The sequence below is a fragment of the Plasmodium inui genome (genome assembly GCF_000524495.1).
Source record: "Plasmodium inui San Antonio 1 unplaced genomic scaffold supercont1.59, whole genome shotgun sequence".
Taxonomy (NCBI): Eukaryota; Apicomplexa; class Aconoidasida; order Haemosporida; family Plasmodiidae; genus Plasmodium; species Plasmodium inui.
In genome coordinates, this window is record NW_008481893.1 from 10,894 (window position 1) to 34,091 (window position 23,198).

A 23,198-nucleotide genomic window follows, 5' to 3' on the forward strand; every position below is an offset into this window, starting at 1 on the left:
AGAATATTAAGGATAGATATATATTGAAAGGTGTCAATTTGCGTTATAGAAGATACTTTTTTGTGTATTAACTGAATATTCCAATGTGTAGTGCCTAAGAAAGGGTACAAACGAGCAACAGCGCAAACGTACTTTTACGACTAATCTGTGGAGGGAGGTTCACGTTTTGAATATACCGCAACATGAGTACATTATTTATCATTTCATGCCTTACCCCAATTAGACATGTATACTTGATTTTTATAGGTATGTTCATATTTCTTAAAGTTCTTTTCCTTCTTTCTTTCTTTTTCTTTTTCTTCTTCTTTTTCTTTTTTACCTTTTTTTTTTCTTCTTTTTTTCCTTTTTTTGTTTTACGAGAATTTGTGCGAATTAGTAATAAAATTTATTCGTTTTGGCTGATTCGTTAAAATTCAATCGATATGTATACTAATATATACATATATAGCGAATGATTTGAAATTTTTAATATTGGAAAAATCTGTTCTTCGCATTATTTACAAGAACTTATTTGTATTCCAACTTTTATATTTGTTAATTTAAGTATAATTATAAATGAGATAAAATTGTTACCAGGGAATAACATTGTTTTCGCTGTTATTGTATTTTTATGTATAGACATTGGTGTGTCATGGGAATCGTGAGGAAGGAGAGGCATATGGATAATTCTGCATATTGGAATCTATGTATATATGTCTGTGTGTTCCTTAAAAAAGAGATTGGCAGTTATTTTACAGCGTAATGTTGTAGGAAAATGATAACTGTAAAATTATAATATATTGGGAACTGGCTTTTTTAGATTTAATAATTTATTGATCTTTCTTAAATTTCTATCTTCTTCCTTCGTATAGGGTATGTGTGCACAGATTCTTCATATAAACCCTGGTTTTATTTCGTACTTTTCAATCGTAAAAGGATGTTCTTCCCAATAGTTTAATATGAAGTTGTTGCTTACCTGTGGTCTAAGGAACATGTGGACTTCCGTAGGTACATACACACATATAAGCAGTGGGGTAACGTATGGTGTGTATATTTTGCTGCCCTCCCTTTGGAACATATGGATCTGTATTATCTACGACGTAACTAATGCTATAAAAGGTCTGCGAAGTAAATACGAAGAGATACCCTTCCCTAGATGATATTTCTACTAATGGGTTATTTAATTTTAGAATCCAGAAATTTTCTTATTGTTAACGAAACGTGCTACTTTATGTGGCTCACCCTTTATAGACTGAAATATATTAAAAACGGTATAATTAAAGTTAGAATGTAAACTCTGCAGAATAGGCGAAAATTTGAGCAACGAATAGGATTATTTTATTTCTAAATCTATCCATTTCTAAGAAAGGCAAGAGTTGGTTCGAAAAATAGAATAATGAGTTACGTTACAGAAGAATGAACAGAACACCAATGCAAAAAGGCTAATACGTGGATAAGTCAATTTAAAGGCAAATTTGACGGTTCCTTCAACAGATGTGATTCATTATCTCGTTACATTGTACATTATATATACGTTATTTTAAAAAAAAACATTAGACGTAAATTAATGTCGGACACAAATTAACGATTAACACATTTGTGATGTGGGGGGTTTCCCTATCAGCATGATTAAGCTAATTATACATAACGCAAACAGAAGAGGAGAAGGTGGTAAAATTGCCCATTTGTGAACTGATTTTTATAGATGCATTGGTAAACGCTATTAAAAGTCAAGGAGGGAAATACCACTTTTGATAGTCAACAGCAACATATGCCTATATTTTTTTTCTTTCTATGATATTCGAGGTGAATTTTTTAGAATATTGACGTCGCCTTACGTTTTAGTTAAATGTGATGCATCTTTTAAACATCCGTTTAAAATATAAAATGATAAAAAGCGGAGGAGAAGAGTAAAATTAGAGGTGCAGTATGGGAAAAAAGAAATAGAGTTTCAACTGAGGGTTCTAGTTCTTTAAGTAATGATAAATCTTATAGTATAAATATTAAAGCACGACCTATATTATAATGTACAGAACAATGATAAGGGTGTAAAAATAAGCTGGGAAACACGATAATGGTTTGGAGTTTTCGTACAAAAAGTTGCAATGGAGCATTTTTTTCTTAAATAATAATGTTGGAACATTCCTCTTTTTTTTTCTTTTTTTTTTTTCTATTTACGTTTTATGAGTGCTACCTTTCAATAAAATTTCTTAGTTAGTTGAAACGAATTTATTACACAATGTCAATACATATAGTGAAGCATAACTTTATATAGGAGCAAAAGCAAACCTACGAAAAGTTCTTAAATGAAATAAGATCAGTGAATGTAGAAACTCCCCTAATATTTCTTCACTTTCTATAATTAGAGGAAACATTTCAGAGTACACACTTTTATATGTAGACCACAATTTTACCAATTGGAAAAAGGATAAATTAAATTGAATTTCATTCATCCTTTGGAATTTAAGAGACTGAGAAAAAATCCATATAAAAAAAGCAAGACCACCAAAAAAAAGATGGCAAACTATTGAGTTATAATTAAGTGTAGCACAATATATTATATACCTTTTATATATATTACTACGTAAAAATGTTTTCGTAGCTCACCTATTGTGGATGATCGTTGTTTTGCATTGGGATAAAAGATTGTGGATGATTTTTCGATTTCTCTGAGATATTTATTATGAAAAAAAAGAATAGCACACAAAATGAAAAAAGTAAAAAAAATATTACTTAATCAATATGCCAGTAAAAAATTCATATTAATAATCTATACATTTCGCATAGAAATAAGTCCTTCAAAATTATGCATTAGGATAAAGTTGATACAACTGTAATTCTATTAAAATAAATTTATGCTAAAATTATTAGTCCTCACATAAAATGAACAAGGAAAAATATTTTCCTAATTTTTGTATAATATATAACAAAAGAAAAATGCGGCCTTTTTTTTCGTGAAAAGAAGAAAATAATGAAATCTTAAAAATTTGCTGCTTTTTTTTTCTTTTTAATATAATTCCGGCTAAAATTTACGAATTTCACTTATGTTTTTTTTACTTTATTTATGCATGTAATGTCAGTATGAATATGATATATGTTATTGTACAGAATCAGTGAACTATTCTTTCACTTCATGTATAAACAGAAATGTACATATACTTTTGACAAATTTTGATGGTATTTTAAAAAGAGAGTAAGTTTCGGTCATATTTTATAATTATAACTCCTAAGAATAGATATTTACAGGTGTTCATAGTATTCAAATTAAATCGCGCCTATAGAAGCAAAAATAAATATATATGCATATATAATCCTTCTTTAGTTCATAATGAAACAAAAACAAGAACATCAGTTCATTCTATTCGTCTACGAAATAACGCGGAAAACGGCATTATATATATTAAATAAAAGATAGAATATCTTGTTCTTGCCATTATTTCATATAAAGGGTACCGCGATATTTTGTTGTTATATTCTTTATTATAGGAGGAATGTTCCAACTTTAAAAATTATCCCAGAAACATGGTCGTAACGCTACATGCATTTGCATCTTAAATGCATTTCTAAAACCTTTGCATTATTGTAATATTTACCTTTTCTTCTTTCTTAATTTACATATATTCTACGGGGCGTATGTGGCAATTTTCTGCAGGTTTCTATAGCAAATTTTTACCTATGTTTAAAGAAAGAACCAGGAAATTTTTATTTTATTTCAAAGGACTTTTTATATTAAATTAAATGTATAATCATATATTATAACAAGATAGTTAATAATGAATTCTGTCTTGGCATTTTTAATTATGGCATTATTCAACGAAGCTACATTTTATTTTTTCTTTTTTGTTCTATGTATTTCGAAAAAATTCTAACGTAATAAGTGGTTAGATACCACAAATGGAAGAAATTAGAAATTATTTATACGTGGTCTTCTTTTTTATATTTTTTTATTTTCAAAACAGTTTCTATTTAAATGACGTTTTACTGTTTTTTTTTTTTCCCCATGGTAAAAATAATATTATATGTTATAGAACTACGATTAAAAGAAAGTTATGGGTAAGTGGCAGCCGCATATAAAATAAAAAAAAGAAAGTTACTAGGATTTTACTTTTACTATATCTCTGATGTATTAAATAATATGTAATTTATTGTTGTTGGTAACCTTTTTTTAATTCTTTTCCTATGTAACAGAATACAATACTTTTTATGTATGTAGGGAGAGCGATTATAAAAAAGTGAAACTGAAATTAGTATAATTAATATTTTATTTTATGTTTATTTGTTACGAGAAAAGAATTATTTCATAATAAAGAGTTGTCTGATATTCTTACAAATAAAGTATCCCAATTTTTTTGTATTTTATCGAAGAGAAGTTATTTTTCTCTTTTTTTCATTAACTGGGAATAAGTTGTACAGAATAGAAATATGTTGCCGCATTAACATATAATTAACCATTTTATGTCCTATATATTATTACATATTATTAGTAGGTTGGAGTTACCTATTGTTGAGATTAATTTAATTTATGCACTTTTTCGTTAATATTGTTATGATACGTAGAAGGGAGAATTTTTCATATCTGAATTCACTAGTTCTCTTCATCTTACAGTAATTACAATTTAAATATATCTTATGCGCTATGTGTTATATATCTATATTTAGTTCATGAAACGTACAATAAAATGTCTATGAATCTGAACAGGCAAAAAATGACCAAGAAAAGATACAATCCTAAGGGGATTGAAAATCATCGAAGAAACTATCATATGAATAATGATTTATTTGTTGAGAATGAATCAGAATCGTTAACAGGGTTCCATATGGGTTACCAAGTAAATAAGTTCCTTTTTTTTTTGGTCCAGACATGCACATTTATTGTTTTAGCATCAACATGGCAAAATTCGGATAAGGTAAGCCAAAGAGAACATTTTGCCTCTTAACAGTTGTTATATGTTGTTGCAACAGATGCGTGTGTATGTGTATATACATATGTATATATTTATATATACATGCAGTTATGATGTGCACCTTATAAACGAACCTTCGCGTGAACGTTATAAAACAAAACATGTGTTCATTTTTCTGACACGTAACATGGTGAATTCTTTCTCCAAATTTTATAGGAGCATGCTACCTCAACCTTTAGTGAATCATGGGTTAACCGAGGGAGTTTAAATGGATTAGGTGTCAGGTCGGGCAGACTGTTAATTGGAGATGCACATATAAGCATTGGACCACATTATGAACTTTATGATGAAAGAGAAGCAAATTTGCTAGGGGAAAATTACCATTCTTCTAAAAAACATCTGCATGGAATATTACTTGATAACAATTTTACAAAACATTTAAATGATTCAATATACAACAATAGATGCGTGAGAGAGGCCAACATGCAAGCCAATGAAAACGCTAATAATAGAAGAGTTATTCCGAGGGAGTCGTTTGATTCGTTAAGTTTCGACAACGATTTGAATCAATCAAATGGGTCTCCAAATGATCAAAATCAGTTCGGAATGAGCTTCGACGACATGCAGCATCACAATAACGTTGAAGAAGATATTGATCACGAACAACTGGATGAGAGTTTTGTAAATCATTTAGATCATCCAGAAAATGATGGCAGAAATTCTAATAATAGAGGACCCAATCCAGATTATAATTCTATGATGAATGATAAAGAATCATCCGGTTCAACAGAGTTTGGCGAGACAGCTATATCAAGTAGCCCAGGAGCAGGTGATAATATTTCTTCAAAAGGATTGGAACCTTTAAAACAATGCAATAATTTTAAAGAAAATGGTGATGAAGCACAACTCGATGAATATTTTGAAATGAATAATTCATCAGTACAATTTGATGGCCGTACAAGCAAAACACTTAATAATTTTAAATCTAGTGATAATGTGAACAAGAATGTACCTGGTGAAAAAATGAAGGGCAGTAATAGCAGCCGAAGTAAACAATGTGAGGTATCAAGTGTTAATGTCACTTTTGATGAATCTCACTATACGTTAAGAGAGTACAGTGATTTTCAAGATAAAGTTAACGATATAAAAATGGATGATGATTTTAAGGAAGGATTGTTCTCATTAAAAGAAGTTAGTAATGTAAATCTCTCTCTTGGTAAAATTGAGGGTGACATTAATCGAAACCAAGGATTTAATAGAAATAATGATGTTCTTAGTGCCGCCAATTGTGAACACAATTATGAAGCATTATCCAATAATGAACATTCAGACAGAAAATCTGATGCACTGAAGAATTACAACGATTCGAAGGGAAAACTTAATGCAGAAGCACTTCATTCTGATTTTGAAAATGAGGTTAATGGGCGAATGGGGCATAACTTTCCCCCAAATGATGCAAATTTCTTAAAAGGCGATGTCGGAGTTAACATAAGATTTGATAAATTTTCAGATGCAGAGGAAAAAAATAAGAAATTTTATCCATTAAGAGCGGTAGATAACGTGCATAAAATTTTCGATCAGCGCAGTGATGGTGAGGGGATCACGAATGATCAATATGGACCATTCAAAGATGCAGATGATATGAGCCACGTGGAGGGATTCAGTGACGATGAACATAACACAACCAAACTATTTGGTCCATTGAATGATAACAACGACATGAAGAACCAATTCCGTCCATTGAAAGATGGTAGGAGGAAAGCAATTCATAATGAAAAGTATGACCTACATGAAGAAAACGAACAAATATGTGCTGAAATGTATGATCAAGAATATAACACGAATGGATGTGACAAATCCAAAGATGAAGACGATTCGAATGAACATTACAATAATTTCAAGAATGACGAAGATTCCCAAGTAAGTCTTTGTAATCCATTTAAAAAGAGTAAAAGTGTGAAAAATGTGGAGCACGGGGCACAAGTTAGTGCCATTAATTTGGAAAGCTTATTTGAAGTGAACAAAGATACTTTAAATGAACACGGATTAGATGGTTCATTGGAACAATACAATCCCTTAAAAGGACAAGTGAATGGAGAAGAACTCCATGACTCTTTGGAAAATGGAGTTAACAGATTAAGAGAACACGATCTTCCTAAAAATGGGGTACATCCTTCAGAGTGTGGTCCACAGAATGGCAACGAAAAAAGTGAAAACATTAATGGGAGAAATAATACAAACAGAGGATTTGAGAGATCAAAAAATGAAGATGATGAATATGAGACAGCTGAAGGCAGATATAAAAGGTATGATGAAAATAACATACGGGATTATGATACACAAGGTGGTTACAGATCTGATCATAATTGTGTAAATGTATTAAAACAGGACGAAATTGCTAGCGAATCCCAAGAACTAGGAAAATATGGCTATTGTACTGAAGTAGTGACAACAGTGATAGAAGATATAGGAAATGATAAGGAACAATTCGATGAGGCTTTAAGAGATGTAAATGCCCGGAAACCGTCAGATATTACCCCAGAAGATAATACGAATGTTAGTGAACACTTTGACGGTACGTTAAAGGACAATGCTGGTGTTCAGGAACAACTTAATGAGGCAAAAAATTACCAAGATAACAAACAATCTGGTAAATCAAAAGATGAAGAGCAAGTTAACATCACTTATGAGAAGTTGGATGGTGGGAGAATAAACTCTAAATCTCAGAAATCGGAGTATGATGATAAAGGAAGCTATGTAACTTATAAATCGACAGCAATTAATGACACGTACAACAGTGCAATTCATATATCAAAAGAGGCTAATGACCAACGATGCGATATGACAAAAAAATTAAAAAGTATTGATGACATAAATAGTGATATCCATGATCACTCAAAATATGGCGACAAAATCGGTGACAGAAAGGGCGGCAGGAATGGTGACAAAAATGATCACAAAACTGATGGCCAAAACAGCTTTATAACTCGTAACTCCCAAAATGATGAAAATACTTGTACTATATCCGATGAATCCATGGCTGATAGAAATAAGAACAATTCCCATATCTTTAAAAAGGATAACGCTAATTATAAAAGGAAGGCTACCGAATTAATTAACACAAATAATTACCAGAATGAGCTTTTGAATGCTAAGGAACTTACTGACCACTTTAAAATAATGTTTAATATTTTAGAAAATGCTGTTGCTACAGAGAGAAGATTCGAGGCATTAAAGTATTATGAGAGGTTTAAAAAGGAGATTCTTAATATACAACTTGAAGGAGATCTGATGGATGGAGTCAATGAAGTAGAACTTCGTATCCATACTAAAAAATCGCTATGTGCAGCGAAAAAGGAATATGACGACTCATGTGATTCGTCAGAGGATGAAAATTATTCTGATCGTCAATCCTATATATTAGGACATAATAATAGGGATAAGAAAGAATTAAATAAGAAAAAAGAAGGTATGTATTATGTAGACACCCGTCCCATTCGTGATAATTATGATTCCAAGAGCCAATATAACGTATTAAAGGGGAAGAACAGCTCTAGAAACAGTTTTGATAAATTAAACATTGGTACTGATTATTATAATTCTAGAGGTTCATTTGACGTTTCTAAAGATAATAATCTCGTCAAGGAAGCATCTGATAAATCGAAGGACGGTACTGTTTATTGTGGTTCGAAGAAGTCACTTGGTGTAAGAGAAGGTAGTTACATAGAAAAGAAAATTTTGGTTAAAAATAAGAACCACAATTATTATTATTATGCTTCTAACCAGTCATCTGTTTCTTCAAAAGTAAGTAGTGATATGGCTAAGAAAAGTTATAACAAATCCCGCGATACTACTGATAAGTGTGAGACTAGGAGTTTGTATAGTATATTAAGTAGAAGTAAATCTAGAAAAAGCCTTGATAAATCAGGTGGTGCTTCTGACTATTGTGGTTCAAAGGGTGCATGCAATGGATCCAAAGACAATAAGGTGATTAAGAACATTTCTCATCAACCAAACAAGCTGTGCAATTCAGCAAAAGCATCAACTCTGTTAATGGATGCTGATTCGAGTTCAATGAAAGGCGTTAATAAAATAAACAACAAAGAAAAGGGAAAAGGAAATGATAAAGTTAATTCATGTTCTGTTAAATCCTCCTATTCATTAAAAGAGAAAACCAAAGATAAGAAGAATTCATCTAATCCATTAAAACATGATCAGAGCAATTTAGATGATCTATATGACGAATTAGACGATGCTTACTACATGAATAAACGGCTTGAGGCATTACAATATATTAAAGAACACTTCTACAAGCAACATGATGATTTAAAATATGATGAAAAAGAATTTGATACAATTTATAAGGCAGTACAAAGATATGAAGAAATTGATAAGAAGAACCCCAATAGATCAGGAGACAACGATAACAACTCTGTGAAATCACATGAAGAATCAGAAAAGGGTAATGATTCTTTGAAGACTACTGACACCTTTAAACGTAGAAGTATTGGTTGTGAAAAATGGGACTTATTAAAGCGCAATGATATACCTATGGAGATGGAGGAATCATTCAGACATAGTGAACAAAATTTTTTACACCCTGATGAATTCCGACACGATAGAAATTATAAAGATTCAAATGGTAAAGCGACAAATAATAGAAGGAACGATAATGGAAAAAATCATAACAGAAGGTATGATATAGATTATGACTATGAAAAGTGCTTAGGAAATTCAAAAAGCAATAAAAAGAGCTTTATAAAGAGGGTATTTTCATATATAAAGGGAGATGAGAATGAACCTTCCACGTCAAGAATGTTTAATAAGAAAAGTTTGTTCTCAAAGACCTTAAAGCTTATCAAGAAAATAGATTTCAAGTTTGAATTAGAAATGATGACTTCAATTAAAAGTTCAATAAAGACGGATAAATTCTGGATTCAGCGACCAACGTGTTTCAATAAATTATTTTATTACACCAAGAAATATAAAATATTTTTTCCAATTCTATTAATGTTATTAGCTTCAATTATACTTCACATAGTTAGTTTAACAAATGTGGCCCTTGGTATCAATCTTGTGCTTCTTGGCATGATGTTTTATTATCATATGAAATTATTAAAGTGTCGTAAAATGGGAAAAGTCTTTAGAACTTTTAGCGAGAAGAATAAATTCGAAATAAATTAGAATCACAAAGAAATGGTATGTTTAAAAATCTTTAAATTTAATAACGTAGAAATGTGATTGAATTGAAAATTTGATATTTTCAAGAAAGGGTATATGTATATACCAGCAGCTGTATATATAGGTCTGTGTATTCGAGTAATACTTTATAAGATTTTACTTGTACCATTTATATATATGTTATTTCTTATCTAAAGTTTTTTGTAATGTAGTATACCCCTCTAATATAAATAGGCCATTTATAATGTTGTTCATTTGAATTCACTATTGTTACGTATGATTATTAATGGGAATACATATTAAGGGGTTTGTCTCATCTGTATTAATATATATATATATTTTTCCTTTTCATTAACAGATTTGTTTGACAACTTACTGATATTTTGTGTTTCGTAATTAATATACGAAAAACTTATTCTTAGTGTAATTGAATTATAATGCATTTTTCGTTAAGAAATGTATGTTTCTTTTTGTTTCTTATTCATATCAACATTTTAATCATTAGTTATTCCCTGTGAGTAAATTTCAATTTATTACAAGCACATACAAGCTTATAAAAAAAGGCATACATATTTGTGTTGCTTTGTTTTGACTTCATATCACCCATGTAGGTGATAATTCTGTAAAAAATTGTTGATCTCAGAAGGAACTATTTGATCCTTCAAAATTTTCGTATTCTCTTATTTATAATTCAGGGTATTCTCGAATTTTTCCTATTTAAAAAAAAACCTTTCCTACATGTATTTATACATGCACACATAAAAACGCCAAGTTAATATTAGAGGACTACAAAAATATTTGTGTGTTTTATATGAACAGTCTTGAATGCGTAGAGAGACATAGAAGCAGTTAACACCTTTTTCATAATTTAATCTACCCGAACGCGTCGTGTTGCTAGTATGCTATTCGAATTGGTGGAAGAAATTGCTTCCTCTACGGAAAATATAAAATGAATCATTTATTAATTGCAGGTTTTTACGATAAATCGACAAAAATAAAATTTTACGTTTTTCTGAATATTTTAAATATTTCTGATTCTATTTGATGTGTTATTATAGATTCTTATTTTTATATTAAAAAATAAGGATAAAAAATAAATAAACAACGGGGACACTGCAACATTTATGAATTATCTCAAAATGCGATTGCATTATGTTATCGTAAGGAATATAAGAATTTATCAACGACTATTTTTTACACTTCTGACTATATTTGCTTGCATAATTCCTATGATAATTATATAAGTTTTTTGCAAAGTTTAAGGAATAAAAAAATTATTTTTATATCTACGAATAATTCAGGTACAACTTGTTCTTTTTTTTGTTAATAATAATTAGAATAATACGTAGGGAGTTCTTAATATGAGCGTAAAACAGAAGAATATAAAATAATATAATAATAGGGAATAAAATTAAATTATAGATGAAACTGAAAAAATTTATTCCCTATTCAGATAGTTCAATACCATGATAAGAATGTTTTTTGATAAATTTAAAATTCTCAATGAATCTACATATTCCTAATTTATAAATTGTAATTGTAATTACTATATTGTTATTGTGAAGAATTCTTTCATGAATTGTTTTTATTTATTATTCATAACATATTATATAAGTTATGGAATTCAATGAATGTAGAACATTTGAATGAAATAAAGCAACGAATTTTATATTTCTTGGTATTTTAGTAGGTAAGAATTCCATTGGGTAGTTTTATCTGCTACCATAGGAGTAAATCCTTCGCATATTATTACTTTAAAATCTACATTTTAGTGTATTTTGCCATAAAAATAATATATATTGAAAGACATATTCTTGAAGGAAAACATGGAAACGAGTAAATTTTTTATTTATGGAAACTGCAACTTATAATTACTACCTAAAGGTTATGCATTATTATTTTTTATTTCAATAATAAGAAGAATAGAATCGTTGTAATGTAGGGATCAGTGGATAACTGAGTTGCTCATACTTTAGATGTGTATAAAATATGTCTGGCCATATATATATACTATTTTTCTCAACCCTATTCGATAGAAATTATCTTAGCCTTTCAAATTACTTTCACAATTGGAATTTAGATTATCTTTCTTATTCATTATAATACAATTAACATACTTTTAAGTATCTTAATTACATAAAACATATATATAATATAAGAAAAACATCCTCTAGGATTTTTTTGTTTATATGATAAAAGAACAAAAAGAAAAAATCAATACAGCGTTATATATATATATCCGTAGCAAAGAAGACGCCTACAGGAGCAGTGGCTTAATAAGAGAATTAACCCAGGATGGAAGAAGGATAAATATTTTAACAGTATTAAATCGTGTTCCATATATTTCGGAATAATTATAAAATGTAAATTTCATTATTTACTTTGTAATTAGTAAAAAGGATGAGCTTCCATTTATTCTTATGATAAATTTTATATTTTTTTCGATATGTGGCGTAATTTATAGATACATTTAAATATAATATATGGGTGGTAATATGCAAAATTGTTCCATTTCAAACGGGGAAAAAAATAACAACTAATGCGTGCATAATAGAGGAGGATGACTATTCAATATTATATACTGAGAAGGAGGCTATTACATATGTAGGAATTAGAAAAAAATAGGGTCTATATTTTTTAATCACTAAGAGTTTTCTACGAATAATAGAATGCTCTATAGCAAAAGAAGAGCAAGAAAATAAAAATGCTTACGAAGGAAATATTTTTTCTGTCTATGCATGAATCACTAGAAATATCACTTTTTATACATATTATCAGTTTCTTGCTCCTTTCAAAATCAATTTTCTTATAATTCTCAATATTTATTAAAGGAATTTTATAAAGTAATTTTTCTTTCATTATTATATATGATTTTTTCTATATGCTAATCTTCTTCATTTATATTTCTTCCTTTTCTAAATATATTGAAGCTTTACAAAAAATATATAATACGTCAGTGATAAAACATCCAGGCAAATTTGGTACAGATGCTATGTTTTAAAATATATTTATTGAAAAGGAGCACAATGAATGAATTCCCAAATTAGTAATTTCCTAAAACATTGAAAGATAATACATTAAGTAGATTTGTATTTACAACGACTGTTGAATCTGTTTATTTTGTCAAATGCAGGGAATTATTTAGTGCTAAATTTTAACACTTTACCAACTTATTATAAACCATTATGCACAGGACGATAACATAAATATATGAAAGAAACCATAACAGTAATTTTTCCTTTTTTAAATAATCGATGGATCTTTTTTAGCAGTAAATTATATTAGACACGCATGACAATTAAATAGAGGGTCTTGAAAAATCGTATATATCTATTAATTTTTTTTTTCTAATTCTATAGAGTCATCAACTGGAAGAGTTACCTTCGTATGAGTTTTATCAAAAATTAATAAATGATCACAACTTAAATGATGTCAATAATTTCTGTAGTGACGGATTAAATACATACGCTAAAGATGAATGGCTTCATAAACTTTGTAGACAACTGATAAAGATTGTGGAATTGGTACCAGATAACGATAGTTTCCGTAAGAAGCACTGTGTTGATATAAATTATTGGCTCTATGATGAAGTGTATAAAAAACTTAAATCTACTAAGAACGAAAGGGACTCTGGGGGTATCATTGATCTTTTTGAGAGAATATGAACAACATTTAATCATTGTAGTTATAGAGAAAGAAAAGGTAAGGATGTATGTTTTCCAGATAAAACTTTATTCAGGGATAACTTTTTGGAATATTTAACACAAGTGAAAAATTTTTTTGATTATATTGAAAATTATAATTTCATTAAGGACGAAATTAAGAAGAGTATATATTATGAGTGTCAAACATATTTCGATTATCTTAAGGAAAGAATTCCCTTATTTTTTTCCTTTGAAGCATTATGTAAAGATCTAGACAGTAACAGCTGTACAGATTATATTCAAGATTATCTCTTATATGATCCAAGAAATGTCTTTACTAAATATGAGTTACTTAAATTATATTTACAAGCGTCGTTGTATCCTTGTTATAATAAGGTCATACATGTATTCAATGAATTCAAAAAATCAAATACAGAATTCATAGCAAGGTATAATCATTATGTTGAAGCATTCAGTAATAAGCCTGCACAGCAGGGGGTAATGTTAGCACAAATTGATGAAGTGAAACATGCTTATACTGTAGAAAATCCCAAAGGTCCGACAGTAACAGTTGTAATTGACTCAGAACAACTGCCAGAAATTCGAAGTGAACTACATAGCGGTGATGGTATTTCTTCCAGCTCCATGAATGAACATAGATTCCCATTAATTAAAATTGCTTTCAGTACAATTCTTTCTGTATTGCTAGTCTCAATGCTTATAAGAGCCTTATGGAAGGTAAAAACAAAGACGCTGCTTACAGTAATAGACATCTTCAATAAATATCATATAACCGCATCATTTTATATTTTGCTTAATTTTATTCTATTTTACCTTATTTCACGATAATTCACGTTATCTTACGTTATTTTACGCTTTTTCATTGAATTTTACTTTGTTTTTTCTTTTTTTTCATTTCACTCCACTTGGAAACCTGTTCTCACGAAGACATAAACGAATAAGAAGAGAGCTTCAGTATTACAATTATCCTGTCCAGGGGGATTCAATATTTAACAGTTATGATGGTTGTAGTACTAGTTCCGATTGAAGCGAATACAGCATATCATACACCCCTATGTAACATGACATATACTTCAATGATCTGTAACATTGGGCTAAGCTTACCACAATGGATATGTACAGCCGAAGAATACAAAAGCAGTAGCTACGATTATGTGGGAAGGAGGAATAGTATATATGTTTATATATATATATTACGCTTCTGTATGAAGGTACCCACAGTAGTAATGTTTTAGGTAATTGATTTTTGGAAATATTAAGGCATAATTATGCGGAAGATACATATTATAAGAGATAAGGCAACGTATGAATTTTCAAAGTTCTCACAGTGTGTAAATGCTAAAATAAGGAAGAAACGGATTGGAACAAAATAACCGCGGACATGAAATTTATTTGTTATAAGCATTACAACAAAGTATGCTACCTAATTTAGAATGAGAAACATTTGCAGAATTAAAACTAAAGACCTGGCTTCTAAAACTTTATTTATAAAATGAATAATTAAAATGTTTACTCTTGTCTAACTTTATCATATTAGTGATACTAAGAAGGGCCAAGAATAATTGAATATTCTTTTGGTAAAAACGTTTGAATTTACACAGTTATTTCTATATGTGCCCCTCTATATATACGTATATGGAGATATATATATATATATCTATATACCTATACAGTGTATGGACTGTTGTGCAATTCGTAATTGTTGTATATTATTACTTTTTTTTTTTAACTTTTTTATAGTTCAAAAATTTCTATTTTAATTTATTCAGGTTTCGAAACCTTTATGATTCCAATTTGTTTATATTTCTAATGATTTTTTTTATGGTTTTTTCGTTTATTTGAAATCATTTGGTTTCCTTATTCTTTGGGAATCCTGTATTCTTTCAAGAAATTAAATTTATATTTACTGTAATCTATAAGAGACCCTAAGAATGTTGCCTTCAATTATTTTTACAGTTTTTTATTCGTTTTCGTTTTTAATACCATTTTTCTATTCCTATAATGCAATCATACTAAACTAGTAAAAATGTAATTTCTTTTTAATCATGCTCTTATTTTGCTTTATAATAAATAAAAATGAAAAGCTATAGTTTTTGACATGAAAAAGAAAAAAAGAAAGGGGTCTTCGAATCATGCAAAAGCGCAATCCTTTTTAATACAGCAATAATTCATTAGATCATATGTGTTCTACCTTTTTGAGTGCTATAAAGTTTGTTGGTTATTCTCTTTTATGGTCCGTTGATTGTGGTTTATATTAGCAGTGTATAGTGAAGCAATATTTCCGACGTTAAAATGATAATAATATGTCTTTTTAATTTTAGGAAATTCTCGCTAGGATTCCGGAAATCATCTGCAATAGTATGTCATGCAATATCATCATAAATTACCGTATTTGCCTACCTGGCAATTGCACGAAATGCCCGCATTTGTTGATTGCTTATCATAATTACCTCTAATTATATTGAAGCAACAAAAAAAAAGGAAAGAGAAAAACAAAAAAAGAAAAAGGTAATGAAATAACCATAAAATCTTTTAAAACGAAGGAGTATATTTTATTTCGTATTTAATAAAAGTGAGTAGCAGTTTTACATTATACTCTGCGTGTTTCGGAAAAAATGAGTTAATAGGTTTTAACGGATCAAACAAAATTTACGAGAGACCAATTTAGTGAAGTTACTCATATATGCTTATATATTTGAAAATTTTTTAAAGACATTAGGATAGGTATTGTAAATCTTTTGCGCATTAAAAAAAAAAAATTTACAGAGACACCAATTTTTAATTCCTAAAATTTGTTAAGGACAAATTTATAATGGAGCACTAAAGGTGATCATAAATTCTCTGTTACACGTCGAGATTTACTCCCTCAGGAGCTCCATTAGTAAAAATACATTAAATGTTATTTAATGAAAGGACATAGCGAGTTGAATAATTAGCATACTTTATTAATATATGGAGCAAATAATCTTTTCCTTTTTATGCATTAGTACCCTGAGATACTCAGAGAGAAGTTCCTGAAGTGGCCCTGTACCTCAGATTTCCAAACTTAATAATGTTCATCCTATAAACAATGAAAGCGTTAAAATATGTGGAGAAAATAATGAGTTATGCAATCAATAGGATTAACGTTTTTTAAGATGTTCTCTTCAGTAGGAAGTAGGATGTCTTCAATAATTATTAAAATGATTTTAACGAAAGATCGTTCTTTCACTTGTTCATTGGCTATGATGTATCGTTAACTTCTAAATATGAACCTTACAATACACGAATAGGAGGACAAATATGCAATATGTATGTAAGGCATGAGATGAAAATATCATGCATCAATTATGTAGACAGAGAATGCATTCCGAATGAGTCGTTAAACACATTGACACATACCTCTGTGTTTATATTTACAAACTTTTACTAATGGGAAAGATGAGACAGTATAAAACTTCAAAATGTTGGTGTCTTTATACAAACAAAGCTTACTCTAAGAATTATATTTGGAAAAAGCTAAGACAGTTATACGAAAAAGTTAACTAATAATCATAAGACTGTAAATTTGTTTTTTCTAAAAAATTTAATACATATGTAATGAGAAATTTTTGTAAAAATGGAATTTGTTTCTAATTTTATCAGCACAATCGCACGAATTAATTACTTCTTAGTTGAAAGGAATGTCAAATTTTGAAAAAACCCCAGAGTGAAGTAGGAAAAGAACTAACACCACTCAAATGAAGGCAACATCATCAACAGTCTTGTTGTCATTCTCTGTACGTATCTTGTATTTTTAGAAAATTAACAATCTACGAGATCATAGTAATGCTAAGACGTTACAGTATATTATATCATATTACATTGAACTACTATGTTGTTCGTATCCTAGATAAAAACTTAGAAATGGCTAATCAGCAAAAATGTGTTATTATAAAAATAAAATCAAATATCGTAATCAATATGTGAAAAGATACATAAAAAGAACAGTCTCCAAGGAAATACCCATTTCGCTGCATCCATAGAACAGGTCAAAAAAGAAAAATTAAAAAAAAAATTTCTTTGACCAAATTAACAATTGAACTATGCTGTACGCGCTAACAAGGACAATTGGAAAATGTTACCTCTTAATATGTATCTGAACATTAATCGATGCAATTTTTATTAATAATTCCCTATTTTGTTAACCCCTATATATAATTTTTTAATTTCCTTCGTTGTATTCTTCGAGGAAGTCATATATCCTTATGGTAAGGTGGTTCAAGGATTCGTACAGATATAGTCCTTTATTACAGAATGCACAACACGATTATACACGATTCTTGAAATAATCTTCAAGGGAAATATACACAGGGAAAGGATACACACGGAAAATATGCACGAGTAAAATATTTTATGTCGTTACGTCGTATACTCACTATGGATGGATCGAAATTTTTGTCCATTTAAAAATATTGATAAAAGACTAGCAGATCTTGAATAAGAGTGTTTTTTCTTTTTTCTTATGCTGCTGTACAAGATGTAGCAGGTATATCTGAAGTGTTAACATCTTTCTTAAGTATTTCGCGTAAAATTATTTCGTGAGACTCCATAATTAATAAAATTTTGAGTAGAGGTTGGTACGGAAGCCTCAGTAACACAATGCCTAATCCTCGTAAGTGTTCTTCTATTTGACATTTTTATTTTTTTTCCATTACTTGTCTCCTCCAGGTAGGGATATTTTAGAAGGCGCTGCAATTACAGTGCATGTATACGACTTGTTGACCTTTTTGCTTCTATCCGTATACACACATAAGGTGATCAGTGATTGCGTATCCAGGGGAAAAACCGGAACCATTTTCTATCTTCCTCAGATATACAGATTCACTTTTTAGGTTTATAATTTTTGAACTGGTCATTTATGTAGTTTGCCCACTTTTCCTTTGTGGATTCTCGAAGTTCTTTCCACGATCTTCTCTTCAAATTGATGTACCTCAAAAATTCCCACCTTGCACAAAAATCTTCCTTAGCAAAGTCCTTTATATTTTTTAAATCAAAACGATCTTTCTTCAGTAGTAAATTCCTTATTTTATCATCTACATGTTTGCATCTTTTCGGTTCAAATTCTGTTGGTATGTGATAATGTTTAGCTAACAATTTACAATAATTTTGCATTTCTTTCTGCATTCGAGTAAACTTTACCCTCTCATGATTATGTACATATTTCCATACCAGATTCATCGTTTTGGTGTTAACGGCCCCCTTTATGTTATTTAATTTATCGTTTAATTCGTCTTCCGTTACTTCTTCGCAATTACCAGTATTTACACAACTGAACATGATTTCGTTTTTATTATATTGTTCTTGTTTCCCCGTGTGGTTTTTCAATTGGTTGTCCTTCGAAAGTTTCTTTTGTAAGTGTTCATTTTGTTTATCCACATTTCCAGAGAAACTGTTATTATCATCATGTTTAAATGGAAATAGATTTTTCTTTTGTTCTTCGATAGGATTATTAACACGGGATCCTTTTAAAAGTGAAGAAATGTCTGGATATAATATCCTGGGATGTCTATTATTTACGTGTGAATGTGAATATTTATTTCCTGTGCATGTGTTGATGTTCTATAAAAATTATAGTATAGAAAAAAGAAAAAAAAAGATTACTTTCAAAAATTTCCTTATGCGTGTAGTTAACGTAAATGAAAAATCGATAATATCGTGGGTGTATAAGGCTGCGCCCTTATTAATTGAAATAAGTTACATACTTGTAGCAGAAGGTAATACAAAGACAAAAGTAAGGCACTAAAGACAGACTTGAAAAATATACAGATTGAAGATTTCTTGCTTTTTAGTTTTATTTCCTTTTCCTTGAACGACTTTTTAAAGGAACTCTTCCTTTCTGTTATATTCCCCAAGAAAGATATTATGGATAGAAGAAAATTTGGATTTCTCTTATTATCTTGCATTTTTTTTACTCTTTTATTTTATTTTATTTTATTTTTTTTGATATATCTTGAAAGATGCGGCAAGACTGTTTTGCGAATAAAAATGTTACTGCTATATTTTGTATACAACTAAAGTGTGTAATTCACTTATGTTGTGGGTGGTATTACGCTGCGTTAGATTTTTTAGCCAAGCAAGGACAAAAAGGAACGAAAAGTGATTAAAACACTATCTTAGAAAAAAGTTCGTGAAATATATGAAATTACAGGAAATATCCATAGGTATATATGCATCGGACAAGGAACTAACGATTTTGCAAAAGCTTAGGAAAAAAAATATATGGTGTTGAATAGACCATTTCATGTATATAGAATTGTCGAAAGCGACGAAGAACAAATATTTGAAATACAGACAACGTTATATTGTGCATTACATTTTTATATTTTCTTCTTTTTCAAATAGGATGTTTCAGAAATATTTTTGGGCGACTGGGTGTCAGAGATTCTGAAATTGTAATTTTGTTCTAAAATGAAAGTTAAATTTGAATAATTGGTTGCCATTTATGAATAACTTATTTGGGGGTATTTCTTTATATAATTCAATCTAAAATTGGCGCACAATGTTAAAAAAAATGACCCGCACCCACCAGCAGGTTCTGCGCTTTTCACTCTAAGAATAGCATAAAAATTGTTATTATTATGCACTACAAAATTGCAATTGAAGGAAATAAATAAAACATACACATATATTCGTGTAACGGAATTAGGAAATGTATTTTTCAGGTTATTTGTTCTTTCCCATTTTTAATTTTAAGTTTTTCTTATATATTTATTTTTCGAATAACAGAATTTGCAGTTTTTTTTATTATATTTTGTTGTATATATTTCCCCACCCCCTCCTGTCTCTGTTATATTGTTGACAACGTCGCGTAGTTAAAATTTAAAAGTTAAGTTTCCTCTTTAATTATATTTTTTCTTTCGAATTTTTCTTAATTAAAAGAAAATTAATGCCTAAAAATGGCAGACCAGTAGAAACCGGAATAATATAACTTGTACCGCATTTTACACAATCAATGAAGTGAAAAATATATATGCTGTCTGGTCCGTAATAATTAGTACATGTTAAGAAACGTAATAAATTGATGCGGTGAAGAACTCTTTTAAAATTAAAATCGTTCAGGTAAAATTGTATTTTATTCAAACATACACGTGTATTTATGAGTACAACAATATCTCGTTTTTCCGTTAGGAGAAAATTCCTGTTTCCTTACAAATCAACGGAAACAGTGATTGCACGATTATGCATTTAATACATAATGTGTTTTCTTCACAGTTGAGGTGTCCTGTATAACTTCTTGTGGTAAATGCGTTTAATGATACATTACCTTTCTAGGAATGCGTCAAATTCAATTTTAGCAAAACAGGCATCTGCCGTTCAATAAATTATGAACTAGAAAAGTTGATATATTAATGTTTTTGCGTTCATTTTTTTGTGGCGATAATTTTGTGTTGTAAAAGATGCATATCCCAAATAAGTCACAGGAATGGTCGAAGCTTACCCTATCTTTTACAACTTCTCACATGATGATTATACCACATATTTCGCATAACGTGTTAGAATTACAAAATTGGTAAAGTTGTTTTTTTAGAATGTTTAGGATTTTATATTTCTTTTTTTTTTCTAACGTGTAATTTTATTATACATGAAATTGAGGTTTTCGTTCCTCTTTTTTTTTTTTTTGCTTAGAATGAACATAATATATCGATTAAATTGGACTGCTAAGAAGAAAAAGAGTGCGAACACATAAATTTTTGAATAAGGATTTTATGTACTTTTAATGCGATGTGGGTGGGACTATCACTATAGTGGTGAATATTCCTGTTATAAAATTTTTTTTCCAATCATGTATAGTTATGTACGTTCTTTTTTTTTTTATTCTAAAGCATTATTGAAATTTTCAGTATTTATAGCTGCTTGTGCAATATTTCAATAAGAACAAGTGTTAAAATATTCACTCTTCTATTGGTTTAGTATGAAAATATGAATATTAAGGAAGAAAACTTCGAAGATGAAGTTTCGCTTTTTTGAATAAAATTAAGAGTGCCCATTTTATTTTGATTCTCAGTTGTCAGGATTGCACATACTGGCAACTGCATTTGTTTATTTGAATTAAAAAATAAAATAATAATAATAAGGTAAATTTCGAAAGTGAAAGCATTTGACATTTCTGTAGATTTACATACATGTGATATTTCAAATGGAATAAAATTATGAATGGTAGAATACTCCTAAGGATGGGGCTATGGCTCAAAGAAATTAAGTGAGGCAATAAAAAAAGGATTGATGCAGTTAAGTATCCTTCAAATTGCAAGAATTAGTAGTGCAAGAGTTAATAGTAAAAAAATGACAGAAGTGAAAGAAAAAATGAAGACGAGGGTGAAAAAGATAAATAACGCGAAGAGAAGGTTTCATAGGAGTAACATATACGCAATGTAAGATTCAAGAAGAAGTTCTTTGGCCTCTGAAGGAATAGGAAAGAACTTATAAGATGAATAAAAATATTGGAGGGTATGAACAGTTAATAAATTCTCTTATCTCAACTTTATTCTACATATGGGCAATTAAAAATGATCTTTAAAGCACGAATTATAACACTAGGTACAGGAATTTTAGAACTCATTGGATATTATTTTCTAAAACTCAAGTGTTACTATTTTTACTGAATACTTTATGTATATAACTGACAGCAAATATAAAACAAGGAGGGCAAAGGAACATGCTGGATGAGGAACAGATTTGATCAGTGCTTGTAAGTTACAATAAGGGGTGTTCAAGATTTTGGCAACACCGACACACACCCTAATTCCTTCAAAATTCAATTAAGGGATAAACAATTAAACATTAACTTCTGTTTCAGAATTAACAATGAATAACATAAAATTAATGGAAGCGTAAATGATAAACGTATAATTTTCCGTTACCCATTTAAATTTACATTGTACTGCTGTGTTTTTACAAATTCATGCACAGTTTCTCTGTATTTATGTAAAAAGTATATACTTATGAGAAGTAAAAAAATTTGTTCACTTTTCAAATCTAAGGTTATGTAAGATATATTAAATTTTGCTTAATCCGGGGCACTATTAACAGCTGTTTAAACAAAAAAAACAGGGCACAGCTGTGTGAAGTGTGAAATTGCGCAGTAATTTTATCTATATTTTCAGATACTAAAATTTATAAATAGATAAGTATATAAATAAATAAAATTTGCATTTAACCAGATATCTGCAGTTGCCTAATATTTAAACATCGAGTAAGTTTCCAATTTAATGAAACTCCTAAGTACAAATATAGAACGGCCTTAAATTTTTGGAATATTTTTTTTTTCCTTTGCACACAACATCTAAAAAGAATTCTGTGGGTCATATACCCTATTTGTGTTTTCATTGAACCCATTTTTTTTTTTTTTTTTCTCAAAATTGAAAGTTTGATTGGGGGTATACTATGGATTTGGTGTGTAATGGGAGAAAGACAGAGAGAAAAAAAAACTTAGACTTAATTATTGACA

General features: G+C 29.3%; 4 protein-coding genes across 4 annotated transcripts; 2 read left to right on the plus strand and 2 right to left on the minus strand.

Annotated features, from left to right (window-relative positions):
- Positions 1 to 4,658: 4,658 nt before the first annotated feature.
- On the plus strand, positions 4,659 to 10,067 carry C922_05352 (hypothetical protein; the record flags this gene model as incomplete). Its single annotated transcript, XM_008820923.1, has 2 exons — positions 4,659 to 4,886; positions 5,100 to 10,067. 2 exons carry the CDS (start codon positions 4,659 to 4,661, stop codon positions 10,065 to 10,067), a joined length of 5,196 nt encoding a protein of 1,731 aa, XP_008819145.1.
- A 2,652-nt stretch (positions 10,068 to 12,719) lies between these two features.
- On the minus strand, positions 12,720 to 12,923 carry C922_05353 (hypothetical protein; the record flags this gene model as incomplete). Its single annotated transcript, XM_008820924.1, has 1 exon — positions 12,720 to 12,923. The coding sequence occupies one exon, from the start codon at positions 12,921 to 12,923 to the stop codon at positions 12,720 to 12,722; it is 204 nt and encodes a 67-aa protein (XP_008819146.1).
- A 167-nt stretch (positions 12,924 to 13,090) lies between these two features.
- C922_05354 (hypothetical protein) lies at positions 13,091 to 14,557 on the plus strand (the record flags this gene model as incomplete). The annotated part of the gene is made up of 3 exons (XM_008820925.1): positions 13,091 to 13,110; positions 13,426 to 13,610; positions 13,788 to 14,557. The coding sequence occupies 3 exons, from the start codon at positions 13,091 to 13,093 to the stop codon at positions 14,555 to 14,557; spliced, it is 975 nt and encodes a 324-aa protein (XP_008819147.1).
- Positions 14,558 to 18,571: 4,014 nt separating this feature from the next.
- C922_05355 (hypothetical protein) lies at positions 18,572 to 19,653 on the minus strand (the record flags this gene model as incomplete). Its single annotated transcript, XM_008820926.1, has 2 exons — positions 18,572 to 19,309; positions 19,453 to 19,653. 2 exons carry the CDS (start codon positions 19,651 to 19,653, stop codon positions 18,572 to 18,574), a joined length of 939 nt encoding a protein of 312 aa, XP_008819148.1.
- Between the last annotated feature and the right edge of the window lie 3,545 nt (positions 19,654 to 23,198).